The sequence below is a fragment of the Neovison vison genome, chromosome 14, assembly GCF_020171115.1.
Source record: "Neovison vison isolate M4711 chromosome 14, ASM_NN_V1, whole genome shotgun sequence".
NCBI lineage: Eukaryota > Metazoa > Chordata > Mammalia > Carnivora > Mustelidae > Neogale > Neogale vison.
The window spans coordinates 32,844,254-32,863,375 of record NC_058104.1 but is presented as its reverse complement, the minus strand read 5'-3'; the positions used below and the strand labels follow the sequence as shown (position 1 = coordinate 32,863,375).

Sequence of the window (19,122 nt, the reverse complement as noted above, 5' to 3'; positions counted from 1 at the left end):
TCACTAGTTAAGTGTCTGTCTTTGGCTCAGGTCAGGATCCCAGGGTCCTGGGATCGAGTCCCAAGTCAGGCTCCCTGCTCAGCAGGGAATCTGCTTCTCCCTCTCCCCCTGCTTGTGCTCATTCCCTCTCTCTCCAATAAATAAAATCTTAAAAAAAAAAAAAAAAAAAAAAGAAGGCGAAAATGGGGGCAGAGGGATAGGGTGTGGAGGAATTGAGGTTCTGTGCAGGGGGATATCTCTCACTCCCATCCCAATTGTATTACCAATTACTCACTGTTTTTATGTCTTAAAATGACTTTTATTTGACAGAGCGAACGAGTGAGTCAGTTTAACTGATTGAGCCACCCAGGAGTCCCAGCTCCCACATTTTCCTATTAGAAGCAACCACAGCTACCATTTCAAGTCTCCCTGCCTCCTCTCAACCTCCAGCCCCCGAATTCCTTCCTCACTCTCAGCAGATGACATTACCTTTCCTTGCCAGAGAAAGTGGCCGAGAATGTCTGGCTGCCCTACCTGGGAAATAACCTGCATCTCCACCGATCTTCACCCCTTTCCATAGGAGGTGTTAATACATAATTATTGCTGCTTTGGCCCAGAGAGCCTCGGTCCCAGCCCAGTGTTGGTATACCCCAGATATTTTGCCCACATGGGAGCTAGTCCCAGGTGGAGGTGGGAGCCCCCTGCCAGCCACCCACTAAGGCCCTGCTTATCTTATTCAGACTCCGTATTTATCTCCAAGGTTATTCATCCATGTACCCTTGCCCTTTACACAGGATCACACTACATTTGGTAGAACGTAATTTTTCAAATGATTCCTTTTATCATTCAGCAGGTCTCCCTACTTGTGTATTTTTTTAACTGCCACAATAAAAAGTGAAAATCAGTTCTTGCATCATTAAAACCACGATGGGACAGTATGATCTTGCCTGTGTGGTAGGATCCCTAAAACAGAAGGAAGTCTAGGCAGGAGGACTGACGCAAAGCTGTTGGGTCAGAAACAATTTTTTAAACTACTTTTTCAAAAAGTCTTAAAGCACCGTCATTTGCGAACAAAAATGTTGACCTTTCACATCCACCAGAAATAACTCTGTTTGTATAGTTTTCTATGCAAAGGAAGAAAAGCAGTAACCCGTTACGGATTAAGTTTTAAGACACTGTGAGTCTCGTGTCTGTGCCTTGGCATTGAGAAAAAAAAAATGTTTTTGAGCCCCTGTTGCTTCCAGCCTCTGAAAAGCCTGTGTGCATCTCTCCCTCTTGGGGCAGCAGGTGGGAGCTGCTAAGGACAGGGCTCCCTGCTCTCACCTGGGCAGCGACCCTCACCATGTGGGGAGTTCCCAGGGACTGGCTAACGAATGTCCTCAGGTGGGAGGGAGGGAACACAAGGGTGACCCTCCCAAACGGTCTTCCCATCCCAGAGCACCCCAACTCACCTGACCAGCGATATAGATGGGCAGGAAGATCCAGGCCAACATCAACACAGAGAACAGGCCCTGTCCGAGAAAACAGAGTCAGGCACATCGAGGTGCTGGTTTGGATTTCCCTCTGCACTTGGCGGTCACCTGGCCTGGCTCCGTCTCGGGTTCAGTAGCTCATCCTCCCTGGGCCGTCATATTTCCATGTTGAAATGGGAGAAGGGGATGAAGGAGGGAAGCACGGAAATAGCAGCTTTCCTGTGACTCCTCATTCAGTGTCCCCCGAAACCTCATGTCATTCCCCCGCCACCCAGGGGTGGCCCTCCCTCGCTGATCCAGGATGGGCTTGCTAAGTGAACCCTATCATAGGGTACTGTGCGTAGGGTGCTAAGTCTGCAGCACAAAACGAGTACTGTAAAAATGTTAGTCACTGAGGGGGTGCCTGGCGGGCTCAGTGGGTGGAGCGAGTCACTCTTGATCTCAGGGTGGTGAGTTCAAGCCCTACCCTGGGCGTGGAGACAATGTAAAAATAAATAAATAAATAAATAAATAAATAAATAAATAAAGCTTGTTTAAAAAAAATGTGTTCGTCACCGTGAAGATGAAACTCCCTACTAAGAGTGCATGCCCGCCCCCTCAGTGAAAATCACACCCTGCATGAACCCTGCTACCCAGGATAATGTGTCCTATCTCTGAGTCTCTGTGGGGTGGCAGGAAGGTCGAGAACCACCGAACCACACACTACATTTTTGTGATGCCGACTGGATCTAATACACAGATATACCCTCGGGTCCCCTGAGACCTTCCATCTTCTACATCCACAAGGGAGAGGTTCTAAGCACTCTTCTCCCACACATTGGTTTTTTGGGGTCCCAGTCTTCTGGGCCAGGATCAGGCAAACCCAGACAAGCCCAAAGCTTGCAGAACCAGCTGATTTTTTGCTGACCAGGTCTGCCTTTGGTGCTTGCTTGTTTTCTCATGAAGCACAACTGTAGTTTTAAAAAGAACAGGGCAGGGGCGCCTGGGTGACTTGGTTGGTCGAGCCTCCGACTCTTGGTTTCAGCTCAGGTCATGATCTCAGGGGGTCCAGGAATCGAGGCCCACCTTGGGCTCCACCCTCAGCAACGGAGACTACTTGGGATTCTCTCCTTCTGCCCCTCCCCATGCTCGTGCTCCCTCTCTCATGCTCTCTCTCTAAAATAAATAAATAAAATCTTTAAGAAAAATAAATAAATGAAAGTACAGGGAATTCACATTGTCCCCCAGGACTCTCTGGTAGGCAAAGGGTGAGCTGTATGTATGCTGATAAAATACTTACATTCAATTCATAAGCAGTGACCGAGAGGCCCACAGCAGCACCTGACCCTGCCAGGCCAACGAAATGTCCACTTCCCACATTGCTAGCAAACAAGGATGCGCCCACCTGTGGACAGATGGACAAGTCAGATCTTTGAGTGATGGTCCGTGGTACCTTTTCCCCAGCCCTGGTTTTTCTCATGCTCCAGAGGGACCAAGACAGAAGAAGTGGAGAAGGCAGGGCCATCCCTAGCCTATGTGGCACCTTTTTCTTTCTTCAAATTAGAAAAAGAGTCTTCTTCCTCAAGACTCTTTTACTTCCATCTATCAGATACTGGCACAGTAAATATGCATATTTGTGATGGCTAAAATATGAATTGTGTGTCATAGGGTTGTGCAGTGCATGACATGAACAACTGTATGCAGTATCCCTGGGGAAAGGATGACAGGGTCTTGTGGAAGGTGCTTCATGATGAGAATCAGAAAGCCTGTGTTTTATTCCAGTTCTGCTTCTAACTCAGCAAAGTAGATAGTCCTCTTTCTGGTAGAACAGTAAGTGGCCAAGCCTATACTCGATGACCCCAATCCCTGGTCTCAATGGACTGGACCAGACAGACTTGAGCACCTGGCCCAAGCCGGGTCAATTACATTTTCTCTTCTGGGAATCGAACTGGGACACCATCTCTGTTACTAAATCCTAGCTCTTTTCTCTCACTGAGGCCTGCATTCTCTTGGTTAAACATAGAGATAAGCCAGAGACAGAAAGCTGAAGATACCTTAGTACCAAACTGTGACTTTTTCTTTTATAAAGTCAAGAGGATTGATAGAGAATAGGAAAGGGAGTATGTTCACACTATGTCATTTGGTGATATTTAATGCTGTGTCAGCAGGCAACTGAGAAGTCTTTGGGCAACTCATAATTCGGGTAACACTAGATTATAAGAGCTCCTTAAGGGTGAAGACCAGCTCACTGAGAAAGAGAGAGAGAAAGGGAGGGACGGAGGGGAGAGAGAGAAAATCCCAATCAGGCTCCATGCCCAGTGAGGAGCCCGACATGTGGCCTGATCTCTCAACCCTGAGATCACAACCTGAGCTGAAACTGAGCTGGACGCTTAAGCAATTGAGTCACCCCGGGTGCCCCAGGGAGAAAATGTTTTGTAATGAATATTGAGTGGATTTGCAGTGAATGGCTTCACTGCAAATGGGAGATGTCCTCCCTCTTCTTAGTTCAAAGATTTCATCCTTATTTTAGGAGATTATAAGCAAACTATTATTCCGGACCACCTACCCAGGGCCCATGAAGTGTGCATACGAGTGCACGTGTGTGTGCACCTACGTGTATATGTGCATGTACGCATGTTTGTATATGTGTTTGGCAATGCCCCTAAGGTCTGCTTGGAAAGAAAATACTGGGGCGCCTGGGTGGCTAACCCAGTGGGTTAAAGCCTCTGCCTTCGGGGTCCTGGGATCAAGCCCCGCATTGGGCTCTCTGCTCAGCAGGGAGCCTGCTTCCTCCTCTCTCTCTGCCTGCTTCTCTGCCTACTTGTGGTCTGTCTGTCAAATAAATAAATAAATAAAATATTTTTTTTAAAGTTGAGGAAAAAAAAGAAAATACTAATTGGACTACTGTGTTTGTCATTTGTGTCCTCAACATCTATTCTACCTTGTCTCAGTAATGGCCTCTAGCCCCTTCTCATTTCTCATCACATATGCTTCGGCGGGGCGGGGGAGGTTCCAGGCTCCCCCACCCAGCTCAGGCATTGACTGTGTGACCCAGGCTTAAGCCAATTAGCAGATCAAACTACCCTGGTCACAGTGACTGGCACAGAGGTGGGCATGGGACCCAACCAGAGATGAGGTATCTTCCAGGGATGCTGCCATGGAGGCAGGTGCTCTTCCCACACTGGACTGAGCTTGAGAAGATGAAAGTCTGGAGCAGTGTCTGCCATCTTATTGCCATGAAGTCAACCCTGTTTGGGAATAATGCCTGTCCAGAAGAAGAGAGGTTGATATGGACAGATGGAAGAAAGAAAAGAAGGAAAAAAGGGATGGGCATGGGGAAGGAAACCAGGTCCTAGTGACATCACTTGAACCCCTGCCCTCAGCCATCCCTGAAACCAGCCCAATTAGATTTCTCCCTTGGGTGAGCTGATGAATTCTTTCTGTTCAAATACATTTGCACCGGAGCTAAGCCTTCTCTAGACCATGACTTCCACAAAACGTACAACCAGAGTCCTGCGAGACCAAAGCCTAACGGAACATCAGCCCTTGAAGAACCTTTGAGAAATGACTTTAATTGAACCAAAGATCACTTACTGGCCACCACACCATGTCCCCTCCAGCTAGGAAGTAGCCTTTCACCGTGTCTCTCTTGGTCTTCACTGTGGACTGAAACAGAGAAGAAGGTGGGAAATAATCAGAGGCATCCCAGAGCGCCTGAGCCATGGATTACCTGCTGAGAGTCCAGCAGGCCAGATCTGGACATCAAATATAGTTTGGGTTTTTTTTTTTTTTTTAACCCATGGTTTAAAAAGATTTTAATTTGAATGCTTTAGAAGAGATGCAAATTCTTCAGGCCGATGCAACCCCTGCCACTCCCTGCTCTGCATACTTATGGCTCAACTATGTGTTTGAGTTCTCAACCCATGGTTTATCTAGGAGAGCTCATGATGGGTACCATTTACGAGTGTTCGTAGAGACACAGTAGCTCAGCGCTCAGATACTACACTAAATATTGTAGAGCATCATCTCATGGTAATCCCTACCATCTCCTATGAAGTTGGTGTCATTAGACCAATCTAACAGAAGACAGAAGACACTGAGGCTCAGAACTTACCTATCAGAGGCTCAAAGTTACCTATTTTGTGCCATATTTCTAGATAGCAGAAGGGCTGGGAATTCAGACCCAGGTCTGAATGATTAATCATACATCCTTCGGACTGACAACCTTATCTGTTGTAGGAATTTATCCCACATTATAGTTGCACACATCCAAAATAATGAGTGCACAAGATTTGCTGACTGCAACATAATTTGTAACAGTAAGAGACAGGAAGCAGTCCAAATGGCCCTCTATCCAAATGATACAGTACAAGTATCTTATGAAATCCTGTGCAACTTTTCAGAAGGTGAGGAAGCATCTATGTGCTGATATGAAAAGGCATCCAAGGGACCATGATAGGTGAAAAATAGCAAGGTAAAAAAAAATGTGTATAATAAGTTACTTCCTATTTAAGAAAAAGGTAAATACAACCATAATATTTGCTTGGATTTCCAGAAGGAAACTCAAACTAATGTGCAAACAAATTAATAACAGTAGTTACCAGGGGCGCCTGGGTGGCTCAGTGGATTAAAGACTCTGCCTTCGGCTCAGGTCACAATCCCAGGGTCCTGGGACCGAGACCTGCATCAGGCTCGCTGCTCAGAAGGGAGCCTGCTTACCCCTCCCCTCTCTCTCTGCCTGCCTCTCTGCCTACTTGTGATCTCTTTCTCTGTCAAATAAATAAAATCTTTAAAAAACAAAACAGTAGTTACCTGAGGAGGGAAAGGCAGTAGTGAGACTTTTCACTGTATGTCATTTCAAGTTGCTTTTATTTTTGAACCATGAGGCTTAATTGTCTTTAAAACAAAACGAGACAAAACCCTCCCTTAAAAGAGAAAGAAAGAACATGGCCTTCAAAGTGAAGGAAATATGGATTCTAACTGCAGCTCTGCTAACTTACTAACATATACGGAACTTAGGTTTTTGAGCCTCAGTTTCCTTACCTATAAAATGGGTACAGTAGTAGTGTCTTCTTTGTAGACATCTGTGCAAGTACATGGGGTAACACAAATGTAAGTGCCGAAGACAGCACCTGACATATGACCCACACTCAAGTCCATTTTTACAAGCATAAAGTTCAGATTACTTGATGACCTTGGGCGAATTTCTTCCCCTGCCTCCCCGGGTCTGGCTTACCCATAGTCCCACAGCCAGGACAAAGAGGAAGTACAGAACGAGCACTGCGATGTCACCTGGCTCCAGGTTCCTCTGGGGAAACGCCTCCAGGGGATCGGACTGGGTGGGCTGAGGGCTGCTGGAGCTGCTCTCCATGGTTCTGAGCAAATACTCAATCCTGTGGGAAGTGCAAATGCCTGTCAGATGCCAGAACCAGACTGCTTTTCTCACCCACTCCACAGCTGCCTCCTCGGAGCACGCAGACAAGAGGACAACCATGGAGGGATGTGTGTGGGGACACGTCCCGCAAGAAGGCAGAGCCACCTACCCATCTGTCTGTCCATCTGCTCACTCATTCATTCAGCAAATTCAGTGAAGTCACATCAAATCACCTGCTGATAGTTTAGCCATTCAGCCAATTGGCAAAATATTAAAAAGAATAAACAGTGTGAGTAGCACAGATGGTTTCCCTCTCCAGGAGTGTGAGTAAAGTAAGACACCTGAGTTACTCTCCATTTCTGAGGAACCTCCGCTGGGTGTAGGTCAAGCTGACAACTTTGTCTGAGGGTCAGCTAGACACTACGACCTTATTCCTTTGAATGTTGGATGGCCCATGAAAGTGCACATAGTAATATATGTAGCATCTCCTGCACGCTGGGCATCATTCTAAGTGTTTAATATTAGTGAGCACTACTGTCATGGTCCCCATTTTACAGATGGTAAACCTGAGGCACAAGGAAGTTAAGTCACCTGCTTAAGGTAAGACGGCTCCAGTGGCAGAGCTGGGATTTGAAGGCAAATGATCTTGCTCCAGAATCCATACTTCGAACAACTATCCTAAGCTGTTACCCAGTATCCTGCACTTGTGTGCAATTTAAGGGATTTCCTTGGTGGGCAGATAAATGTCCCCCTCGAGGATGTGTCATTCTAATCCCCAGACCCTGTGAATATGTTAAGTTACACGGCCAGAGGACAGCTGAATTTGCAGATTTTTCCTGGATTATCTGAGTGAGCCCAATGCAACCACAAGAGTCCTTAAAAGTGAAGGGAAATCAGAAGAGAGAACCAGAGATGACAGCGTGAGAATGATTTGGCCAAATGTTGCTGGCTTTGAAGACGGAAAAATAGGGACCACAAACCAGGGAACTCAGGTGGCTTCGAGAAGCTGGAAACACAAATTAATGCATTCCATCCTTAGAGTATCAAAAAAGTATTCAGCCCAGCTGTCACCTTGATGTCAGCCCAGTGAGACCCACTTAGAACTTCCGACTTGTAGAACCCCAAGATAATAACTGTTGGGTCCTTTGGATCCAAAGGAATGAGACTGAGAAAAAGTGAAAGTTATGCAAAGCCTTATTCTACGCCAAGCATTAGAAGTCAAACTGACTGGCCAGGGCCGCTTCCGAAGAGAGTGACCACCTCTTGGTCTACAGGCTAGTTTTATAGGGCACAACAGCAGACATCTACATATGTGGCTTTGGCTGATTGGATGTTTCCACCTGTCTGGCCTTGTTTTAGGTGTGTGTTTTAGTAACAGTTACCTGGAACTGATATCAATAACTGTTGAGGCATTTATTAAACAAAATGGCCTTGTTTTAGGTATGTGTTTTAGCAACGGTTACTTGGAACTGGTATCAGTAACTGCTGAGGCATTTATTAAACAACAAATGGCTACCTAGGCAATATGGATTCACTATGGCTAAGTAGGCCCAGGCAGGCCCTAGGGGTTTAACAGGTTTTAATGTGGAATCGGCCCCAACAATAACCCTGTGTTGTTTCAAGTGGCTACACAGCTGGTAACTGGCAACTAATAAAATTTCAAAGAGTGATTTTTTTGACCATGAGTGATTTGGGCATTGACTTATTCCTGTGTTCATGTGTGACTCCACTCTGGGGGTTTGGGAATGAAAAGACTCAGTCCCTGACCTCTACGATGGGCAGCCCAGTAATGGGGAAACTCACTTATGAGATAACAGCACAAAGGTGTTCCATTTAGGGGAGGTGCTTAGTGGCAGATGTGTTCAGGATTTGAGCTTAGAAGCCACAGAGCTGGCCCCACCACTCAGAAGTCCTGAGAACCGGGACAAGTTCTCTAAATGGGCAGTGAGAGTGTGTACTGAGGGACTGTGGTGAGCTCATGCCTGCGAAGGGCTAGGTGCACCGCTTACACAGTCGTGCCCCATAAATTCTGGCCATTATTATTATGACGATTAATAGGATTTCCTACAAGATGCAGTGGGTGACAATAAGGACCACCTCATTGTCAATGGAGAGATCCAAACAGGAGCATATAAACTGGGTTTTGAAGAATGAGTCAGTGTTTCTGGATGTGCAAGCAGGGCCTGGGGACATTCCAGGCAAAGACAACAGCATCTACACACTGAGGTGTGAACGAGCATGCCACAGTTAAGAAACCACCAGATTCTGGGGTGCCTGGTGGCTCCGTCGGTTAGGCGTCCGACCCCTGATTTTCGCTCAGGTCATGTCCTGGGTTTGAGCCCTGCATTGGGCTCCCTGCTCAGGAGGGGTTCTGCTTCTCCTCTGCCCCTCCTCCCACTCATTCTCTCAATCTCTCTCTCCCAAATAAATAAATAAAATCTTCCCCCAAAATTAAATAAATAAGTAGGGACCCCTGGGTGGCTCAGTCATTAAGCCTCTGCCTTCAGCTCAGGTTGTGATCCCAGGGTCCTGGGTTGCGGGGCTTCAGCCCAGGCTTGTTCGTCCCACACTCCCTCTACTTGTGTTCCCCCTCTCTCTCTCTCCCAATTAAATAAATAAATAAAATCTTTAAAAAATTTAAGTAAGTAAGTAAGTAAATAAATAAATTTTAAAAAGTCGATGCTCTAACTCCAAGAGAAATAAAAGGAAAGCAATTAATGATAAAATGATGAATGCATCAACACGCAACATCCGTGGGCAGACCCTAAGAGGCCGTCAGACATTTGCACCTAAATGCTGAATAAGTTTTGATTTTAAGAGAAATAAGAAAGTCAGAAGCCACTTTACTCCCTAAGCTCAGAATAAAAAGTAAATCTGCGAAGGAACAGCAGCACAGAAACTCAGTTGAACAACATGGGGGGGAGGGGCGCTGACCCCCAGTGCAACCAAAAATCCACAGGTAGCTTTTGAGCCCCCCAAATTTCAGTACAAACAGCCTACTGCTGACCAGGAGCCTTACCAACAATGGCTGATTAATGCATATTTTGTATATGTACTATATACTGTACTCTTACAATAAAGATAGAGAAAAAATAAAATATTAAAAAAAAGAGAAAATAGATTTCTAATACTGCACTGTATTTATCAAGAAAAAAAAATCCATGTGTTAAGTGGACCCATGCAGTTCAAACCCATATCGTTCAAGTGTGTTGTTCGAGTGTATATACACCAAAATGCTTAAATTTGTAAGCATACTTTGTGATTCCATTATTTTTTTAAGGAGGCTCCAGGTCCAATGGGGGGCTTGAACTCACGACCCTGAGATCAAGAGCCAGATGCTCTACTGACTGAGCCAGCCAGGTGCTCCTACAATTTTAAACGTTATAAAAAAGTCCAGGGTGCCTGGGTGGCTCAGTGGGTTAAACAGCTGCCTTCGGCTCAGGTCATGATCCCAGGGGGCTGGGATCGAGCCCCGAATTAGGCTCCCTGGTCAGCAGGGAGTCTGCTTTTCCCTCTGTCCCTCCCCACATAATGCACTCTCAAATAAATAAATCTAAAAAAAAAAAAAATTCAAGAAATTACCACGATATGCCATCTTTTAAAGACCAAGCACTCTAAAAAATATTTGAGACAATGTTGTGAAAATAAAAGCAGGCACATTCTTTGCTTTAAAAATTTTGTTTAAAAAAGCCAACATATTGTTTTTCATGTATACTGGAGGTAGGTTCTAGTCTCAGTTATAAGCATGCTGTTCACCCACACAAAGGTCAGGTAGACTATTCTGAAAGTTCATGTTGCATGGGGCAGTTCCATATATTTTGGGGAGTCTAGCATCTCTGGCCTCTGTGGTACCCCCAAATCATGGTCACAACCAAAAGTGCTCCCATACGTGTTCACTGCATCTCCTGACAGGCAGCAATGTGTCTGCTGTATGCCTGCGCTCTAGGATAAGGGACCAGGGAGTCATGTGCTCAGATAGGGGCAGGGGAGGCTTGTGCAGAAGCAAAAAGTGGGGGAGGAAGGTCACTGTGTAATGACTCAGACTTGAGATGAAGTAGAGAGAGGGGCAAGAGAGAATCCGAGAAGTAATTTGAGGTTAAAATCAATAGGGTCTGGTGATTAGTTGACAGGGTAATAAGGACGGGGGAGTACTTTCATGCTTCTGATCAGAGCTGCTCACAGACAGAACAACCTGATTACCTGGGCAGGATGGTCCTTGTTTCTAGAGTAAATTCCCTCAGCTTCAAAACTATTGACACTTTGGGCCAGATAAGCTATCCGGATAAGCCAGGGGGAAGGCTATTCTGTGCGTTGCAGGCAGTTTTAACCACCTCGCTGCTGTGCCCTAATGAGGCAACTGGAAGTTCACTCAGACGAGATGCCTCAGGGGGGCGCTCCAGGATCCTACGTTCCCTTCCCATGCCAAGGCTTGCTCTAGACTTCTCCCAGGGGCTGCCCCTTGCTTTGTTGGGTTGGAAGCATTCTCAGGGCTGCTCAGACCTTGGATGTGGTGGCCCTCTCCCGGGAAGGAAGGACCCAAGCAACCAGGGACCCACTGCACCGATAGAGAGGAAGGATGGCAGAGAGGAAGAGAGAGGGAGAGAGGGAAGACAGCCGCGACTGGGCTTGCCCAGCTCAGACACCTACTGTGCCCTAATGTGGGAGGAAGGAAGCAGCAGAAGCCAGGATTCCCCTCACCCCTCTGTCTAGATTTTATGACCATTGTCATTTGTGAAATGGGATAATAACGTGCTCTGGACAAACACAACTAAACTGGACACCTGCAAAGCCTTTGTGCAAGGAAGTGGGAAGGAGGCTGCAATTTCTAGGGTGGGAACAGAAGCCCATAAAGGAAAAGGGAGCCTGGATGGCTCAGTCGGTTGAGTGTCTGACTCTTGGTTTTGGCTCAGGTCATGATTCTGGGGTCAAGAGATCAAGCCCTGCAAAAGGCTCAGCACTCCATGCACACTCTGCTTGAAATTCTCTCTCTCTCTCGCCGTCAGCCTCTTCCCCACTCACACTCTCTGAAATAAAATCTTTAAAAATAATAATAATTAACGAGGGAGAGGCACATTCTGGAGGCTTGGGGAGAAGGGGGCTAGATGGTCTGTTAGGTTATCTCAGGGGTAAAATCCCTATCAGGTAGTGTGACTGTACATCACAGGTGAGGTGAGGAACTTGTGGCTCTGGGAGGTTTAGCATCATGCCCAAAGTCAGGACTTGAACCCACAACTGTATAGTTTCACAGCCCGTGTTTTTAAACACCTCAACCTCCAGCTTCCAAATCTAGGGGCTTTGGGGAAGGTGACGGCTAGGAGCTTGGCAAGCAGTTCGAGGTGGAGACTGATTGCTGAACTGGGTGGTGGAGTAGATTGTTCTAGAACCACCAGGTTTGAAAGGGAGGCAGGAGGAGCGGGCACTGGGATGATCGTGGGACCAGGCCCTCCCCCAGCTGCCCCTTGCAGGCCTCTGCCCGCCAGGCACCGAGGGTGGTGGGAGCAGATAAACAACTTATTCATCTCAGCCCTGGGCAGGCTGGCACTGACTCCAGGCTCTTCCTGAGTCCCAGGGAGGTGGGGGCCTTGCCAGGGGCCGGGAGGGCCTGGCCCTTCTGCACGGCAGGAACAGGAGCAGGGACCAGAGAAGCTGGGAACCCCAGTGCTGCCATTTCGGCCACAGGCTCACAGGCTAATGCACCTTCTTGGCAAACCCGTGAGCACTGTGCAAGTGTGGGGCATGGGACCTGCTTCACAGCTGCTCTCTTATTGCAGACACGGTTACCAGTCCCCTTACAGGTGCGAAAGGGAAGCATGAAAACGTGGAAGTTTGGGTCCTACCCCTTGCTTCTAGGGCACAGGAAATGGCAGAGGTGGAATTTGAACCCAGGCCCTAAAATGCAGGAGCCAGCATTACCCAATACTGGCTGCTCTATCTTTATCCCCTTCCTTCCTGTCATCTGTTCTCCTCTTTCACTTCTTCCTTCCATCCTTCTGTTTTTTTCACACATTTATGAGGCACCAGCCGGGTGCCAGGCTCTGTGCTAGACAGAGAGGACAGAGCTGTGAGCCAGGCAGCCATGGTGCCCATCCTGGTGGGTTCCTCTGCCAGCCCCTTGCAGCTCTGTGCATGAGAGACATTCACACTGCTCCAGGATGGCCAGGATGGCCAAGCTGGGTGGGCTCCAGCTTCACCTCCTGTGAGGGACCCTCTGTGTGGGGGGGCTGGGTTAAGGGGAGTGCGGCTTTGGACAAAGCCGGCGTTGTGACATTGGCTTTGTTCGCAAGAACACCCTGGCCTCACAGTCACCGATAGGCCAGAGAACAAAGGAAGCCCAGCACCCAGGGACGGCTGCTCACCCTTTGCGTTGTAGCCCTTACATAATTTGCCATAGCAGATGTGGAAATTTTCCACACCCCAGTGGGAGGACAAGACTGGGAGAGGTGGTCGCAGGTAGGGTTGCGGGCCATTTGGTTCTGTAGGTTGTGCGTGCGTCCACAGACGGGGGGGTGGGTTCCAACATGATTCTTTAACTTTTGTGGGTCTTGAAACATTTCATCACAAGAGAAAAGAAACAGAACAAATTTTACAGCACAAAAAAAATCTACATATATTAAATACATTCCAAGACACTAAATAATCTGGGAAATATTTTGTCAGGACGTAGGCATTATTTGCCCAAGAATGTCAAACACATCAGTGGGGACAGAGAATGAGAAAGAGACAGTAGGGAGAGGCACTGCAGGGACCAGAGATGACAGCTCACTCTAAGTTTGTTTGTTTGTTTGTTTGTTTGAAGATCTTATTTATTTATTTAGTTATTTACTTGTCACAGAGAGGAAGAGCGAGCGCACAAGCAGGCAGAGTGGCAGGCAGAGGCAGAGAGAGAAGGAGGCTCCCTGCCAAGCAAGGAGCCTGATGCGGGGCTTGATCCCAGGACTCTGGGATCATGATCTGAGCTGAAGGCAGCGGCTTAACTGACTGAGCCTCCCAGGTGTCCCACTTGCAAGTTTTAATTATAGACAAAAACTCCCTGGAAAAGAGATGTGCTCTGAGAAAATGTAAAGATGTAAGAATTGCATTGCCCGGTTCAAATCCGAGCTCTACCTCTTACTAGCTCCGTGATACTGGGTCAAGAAGCTCTCTGAGGCTCAGTTTCCCCATCTATAAAATGTGGACAGAGTAGCACCTGGGTGGCTCGGTCAGTTAAGCGTCTGACTCTTGGCCTCAGCTCAGGTCTTCATCTCAGAGGGGTGAGTTCAAGCCCCGAGTTAAAGAAAGCCCCTACTTGGGGCATAGGTGCCTCATTTGGTTAAGTATCTGCCTTCAGCTCAGGTCATGATCTCAGGGTCCCGAGATCGAGTCCCCTTTGGGCTCCTTGCTCGGTGGGAGTCTGCTTCTCCCTCTGCCTCTGCCCTTCCCCTGCTTGTGTCCTCTCTCTCCCTCTCTCTCTGACAAATTAACAAAACTCTTAAAAAAAGTAAAAAGCCCCTACTTAAAAAAAAAATGGAGACAGTAATCAGATCTGTCACAGGTTTGGTAAGAGCCTTAGGCAAGTTCATTATATAACATGATTAGGCCTAGAATACTTGGGTCTGTCTCTGTCCGTTACACACACACACACTCACACACACACAAGCCTGGACTTTGTGGTCCAGCAGATCCTGACCACCTACGTGTGTGTGTGAATCTCATTTTAAATGCACAGCACCCCAAGAGGTCAGCTCTTGGATTAACCCCATTGAACAGGTGAGGAAAACCAAGCTGAGGCCCCGGGGCCCAAGGTCACAGTGCTGGTAAATGACTGAACCCGGGTCCAGCCCAGGCTTAACCCCTTAGCTCAAAACCACCGCTTGGCACGTGGACCTTTGGCAGGGAAAATTCCAGGGGTGACACCCTTCAGTGATGACCTTATCTCGTGATTTCCTAGAGAACAGAGCATCCAAATGACAACATGGCCTTTCCAATGAAATGCATCCGATTCGGAGACCATGCTCACACAGGGCCACATCGCCCACCCTGATGCTCACATGGGTCACTTGAGAGCCTCAAGTCACGCATTCACTCATTGACTCATCCGTCAGTGGTCCGTGAGCACCTGTCCTGTGCCTGAGGACAGCAGCGGCCACAGCACGCCAACATAGCACGAAAGCACTTACAGTGTCTCTTTCTCAACTCCCAGAATCTAACGGCCCCTAATTCATTCCTTCTACTCCCCCGGCATGGCTGAACCCATGCATTTTCCCTCACCTTTACTTCCAGAGCTTTCATCCATACTAGCGCAAGCAAGGACCTTCCACCTTCCCTCCTTCCAATCCGCCCCTCAAAGGGCGGCGAGAGGGATCTTGGACCATAAACCAGACACAGTCATCAACAGATGAGCGCAGCCACTGACCAGCTCTTCCGTGGCCCAGCCTCCCTGCACACTGGCCCTCTTCCTTAGCTGTGACTTCTGGACTCAGGGTCTTTGCTATTCTGTTCCCCCTGCCTGGAACTCTCTTCCTTGTGGCCTCGGCTTGACCAGCTCTTCCCCGTCCCTCAGATTTCATCCTACTGTCCCATTCCCAGAAGAGCTTTCCCTAGCCTCAATCTAAATTGGGTCCTTAAGCGACCTGCTGTCACAGCAAACATGACATCTCCTCACTGTCAATCAAACACCGTATCTCATTTGTACAGGTCATTGCTGCCCCTGCCTGCGACACCAGAGGCTCTTTGAAGGCAGGGACTGTGTATGTCTTACTTGGTGTCCCTGAAGCCGGCTTTCAGAGCTTTTACTATATACCCCTGCATGTTGTGGCCCCTCTTCTCCAAAGTGCTATCCCCAGGACCTGGGGAGGGCACCTCGCTCCTGTGTGTCCCCAGAATCGTCCAGCCAAACACTGTCAGAAAAACCAGACCTTGTGCGTCAGCTCGTGACTGGGAGGGTTGGGTCTCAGCTTTGCCACTCATGATTTGTGCAAACTCAGGTATGGTTCTTAATGGCTCTCCATTTGTCTGTGAGTTCAGGTGGCTGTGTCCTCAGGGGTAACTGTCCGGCGAGGCCAGGCCCAGGAAGGGAAGCCCTCTGCACATGCCCAGCACATTTCAGTGAAACTCAAAATTTGCACCGTATCCATCCAGCCTCCTGTTGTTTAAAGAGGTATTTCCACCTGCACTTCTCTTTGGGGCCTTGGGAGACCCAACGCCTGTAGGCTGGGCTGGGCTGGGCTGGGCTGTGCCGGGAAAGGCTGGGCTGCACTGGGCTGGGCTGCAGTCTATAATCTCCTTTAACAGATAAGAATCTGAGACTCCCTGAGCTGAGTGTCTAAACTTGGGATGCGGAATAACAGGGACCTGTGCCTGGTGCCACCGGCCATCCCCACCCCACTCACCCCCAAAAGCACTTCACTCGCCTGGTATGGGATGTGATGAGCCTTCTCCAAGGAGAGGAGCTGTGCCTCTCCCAGCTAGAGTCCTCTAGGCCACGGCAGCCTCCTGTTCCCACACCAACCTCCCCAGTTTGGAGAATGCCTGTCAGGTTGGGCCTGGTGCAGGCAGGGAATCTTACCTTCCTCCAGAGGCCAGGCTTACCTGCCTGGGGGCCCGTCCGTGGCTTCTGAGGCAAGGGTGGCTGCAAGAATGGGGGACACCTGGGCTCCTCTCCCCTCACAGCCAGAGCTTGAGAGGACAGTGGCCACCCTCTCCTGCACCGCCTACAGCTGAGAGCCTCCTTGCGGGTCAAACTCCAAATTCCAGCCTCACTGCGGTGGGGAATCAGAGGACGAGAATGATCTTCCCAAGCAAAGGAGAGGCTGGGCCCAGCCCTGAACCCTTGAACTTGAACTCCGAGCAGGCCTGTGTGGGGAGGATGGTGTGCCTGGAGCTCCGCCCCTGCAGTCTTCATCCGGGCCCTCACCTGGAGGGGGGTCCATTGCAGGGAGGGGTAGGGGAGCCACAGGAGCCCTGCACTGTCCTGCTTCACTCCCCCACTCCCCCACTGGCCCGCCTCCATGCTGGGGACAGGCGGGCTTGGGACGGGCTGGGGAAAGGGGGAGGAGAGAGGCTGGCCGGGGAGGCAGGGGACAGTGGAAAAATCCCAGGAGGGCCCTTGCAGCCACAGCCCCACCACCGCAGCCACAGGGACAGTGCCCACACTTTGTTCAGCCCCTTTTCGTGGGTGCACTCCAGACCAAGGCAGGGAAAAAAAAAAAGACAGGCATCTGGAGCCCTGGGGAGCTGTCAGGAGTGATCAAGCCATGGCCAGGGCCCCCAAGACACCAGGAGAGGCAATGGAGGACAGCAGAAGGCTTTCACGGGGGCATTCATAAAATAAAAAAATAAAAAACGGGTACTAACATTTACAAACCAGGAGATTTGAAACAAGGCTCTGATTTCCCACATTCTTAAGATCTGGCCACACCAGGTCCACATAGTCACAAGACAGCCACTGGCTAGAGCAGAGTCGTGGCCCCACTCTGTTGCCACAGACCCCACCTCCAGCAGACCTGTCTCCCTCAGGAGCCCCAACTGGGCCCTGGGAGTGCAGCCGGACCCCCACCACCACCCCCCTCCCCGTGCAGTGTGATTCAGAAAGACGAATGAGGCTGACTGCGCACCAGGCTTCCTCCCTCCAAGGGCTTGCTTTCCGGTCTTTGCTCACTTGATCTTTGCAATGAACCTTTGACAGGTGTCTATCTCCCTTTCACTGATGAGGAAGGAGAGGTAAAGGCAGTAACGGGGGCGAGTTGGAAGATAGGTAGGAAGGAGATAGGGTCCCCGTCCTAGGAGGAAACCACCCTTAAATGGAAAAAGGCCCCCATCCTCTTCTAGGCTTTCTAGAAAGGAAATGGTCTGGGGCATCCTAACTCAAGCCCTAGGGGTTACCTCAACAGCGGACAGCTGGTGGGATATTCAAACAAAGAGCTTGATCTGATGACAGGAGGCTGTCATGCCTTAGGGCAGGTATGGCGAGGGTGGTGGCTTCCCTCTTAGTCCTGAGGCTAGGAAACACCGCCCCAGAAGGAGCCCTCCACCCTTTCCCGGGTGAACTACCTGATAAGTAGATAAGCACGTGGACAGAAATTGGTGATCGGGTGACAGGTGTGGCAGGTGAATCACATTAAACAGCCCGCCCACAACCTCCTAAAAACCCCTAGACTGAGGAACTCCAATGGCAACCCTCTGGGGTCCCCTCCCACTTCCTGAGCTTCGTGCTATCGCCCAATAACCTTTGCTTTGTTGCCCACCACTCTTTGGTCCACCGCTTCACTCTTCAAAGAGGGATGACCAAGAATCCCAGGCACCGAAGGAAAAGAAATCCTGAAACAGCGGGCCAGTAATGGGGTGCCTGGGTGGCTTAGTCAGTTAAGTGTCTGACTCTTAATTTCAGCTCAGGTCATGATCTCAGGGTTGTGAGATCGATCCCTGCCTGTGTTGAGTGTGGAATCTGCTTGAGATTCTCTCTTTCCCTCTGCCTTTGCCCCTTCCCATCCTGTTCACAAGCAAAGGCACCCTTGTCTCTCTCAAATAAAACATTTTTTTTTAAAAAAAGAGGCCAGTAACTCACCCGGGGTCACCCAGTTAACAGCAGCATTTGCACCTGAACCCAGAGTCTTACAGGAGTAGGGGAGAAGAGGTATGTCTTGGAGGAACAGGCTTACAGAGGGGACAGCTGGGATTGGAAGAGGGGGACAGACAGAAGACCAGGGAACAGATGGCCTGTACCTGTGATCTGGGCTCACAGGCCACAATACCAGGAAGGCGGTAGGTACTGCGGAAGGCGCATTCCTCCCCTAGCCCGGGGCCCAGCCCTGACCACTTGGGCATGCGTTGGGGTCCACAGCATGTTTCAGGTTTCCAGTTCTTACGGAGGAGGCATGTGAGTGAGCTGGGCTATGACCCACTGGAGAGCATGTGTGCCAGCCAACACGGAGAGTCATGACCCAGCTCTAATGTGGAGAACCCAGGCCCAATGGGCCGAGGCCTTCTGGTTGTTCTAAAAAAGTAAGTCCATAATTTTGTATAATGACATGCTGTTCATCTGTGTGGGCCACATTGGCTCATCCTCTCTGACCGTTTCCCTGGTTTTCTACCCTCTCTCGGTGCTATGAAGACCAGGAAAGGACAATGGTACAACCAGTTGGGAGGCCTTTTTGAAAGTTTCTTACCTCCAAGGTGAATACATGTTACTCTATGGTTCAGCAATTCCCCTCTCAGGTGTTTATCTGGAGAAATGAAAAGAGATGTTCCCACTTGTCCACAAACCTACATAGTGGTCTTGCTCATGAGAGGCCCAGGGTTCATCCATGGGTGAAGGGATGAGGAAGACTGGGCTGGGGTTCC

General features: G+C 49.1%; 1 protein-coding gene across 4 annotated transcripts in view; it reads right to left on the bottom strand.

Moving 5' to 3' along the window:
- Positions 1–16,705, bottom strand: part of SLC5A11 (solute carrier family 5 member 11) — a 41,953-nt gene extending 25,248 nt beyond the window's left edge. Inside the window, exons 1-5 of one of the 4 annotated variants that reach the window (XM_044234201.1) lie at positions 16,349–16,429; positions 6,667–6,823; positions 5,025–5,096; positions 2,731–2,835; positions 1,431–1,490 (exon numbers count right to left, since the gene is read on the bottom strand). In XM_044234201.1, the coding sequence (XP_044090136.1) occupies positions 1,431–1,490; positions 2,731–2,835; positions 5,025–5,096; positions 6,667–6,801 (372 nt within the window). In that variant the 5' untranslated portion in view covers positions 6,802–6,823; positions 16,349–16,429. Of the gene's footprint in view, positions 1–1,430; positions 1,491–2,730; positions 2,836–5,024; positions 5,097–6,666; positions 6,824–16,348 lie in introns of all 4 variants that reach the window. The other 3 variants (XM_044234202.1, XM_044234200.1, XM_044234203.1) reach the window with 3 other exon arrangements.
- Between the last annotated feature and the right edge of the window lie 2,417 nt (positions 16,706–19,122).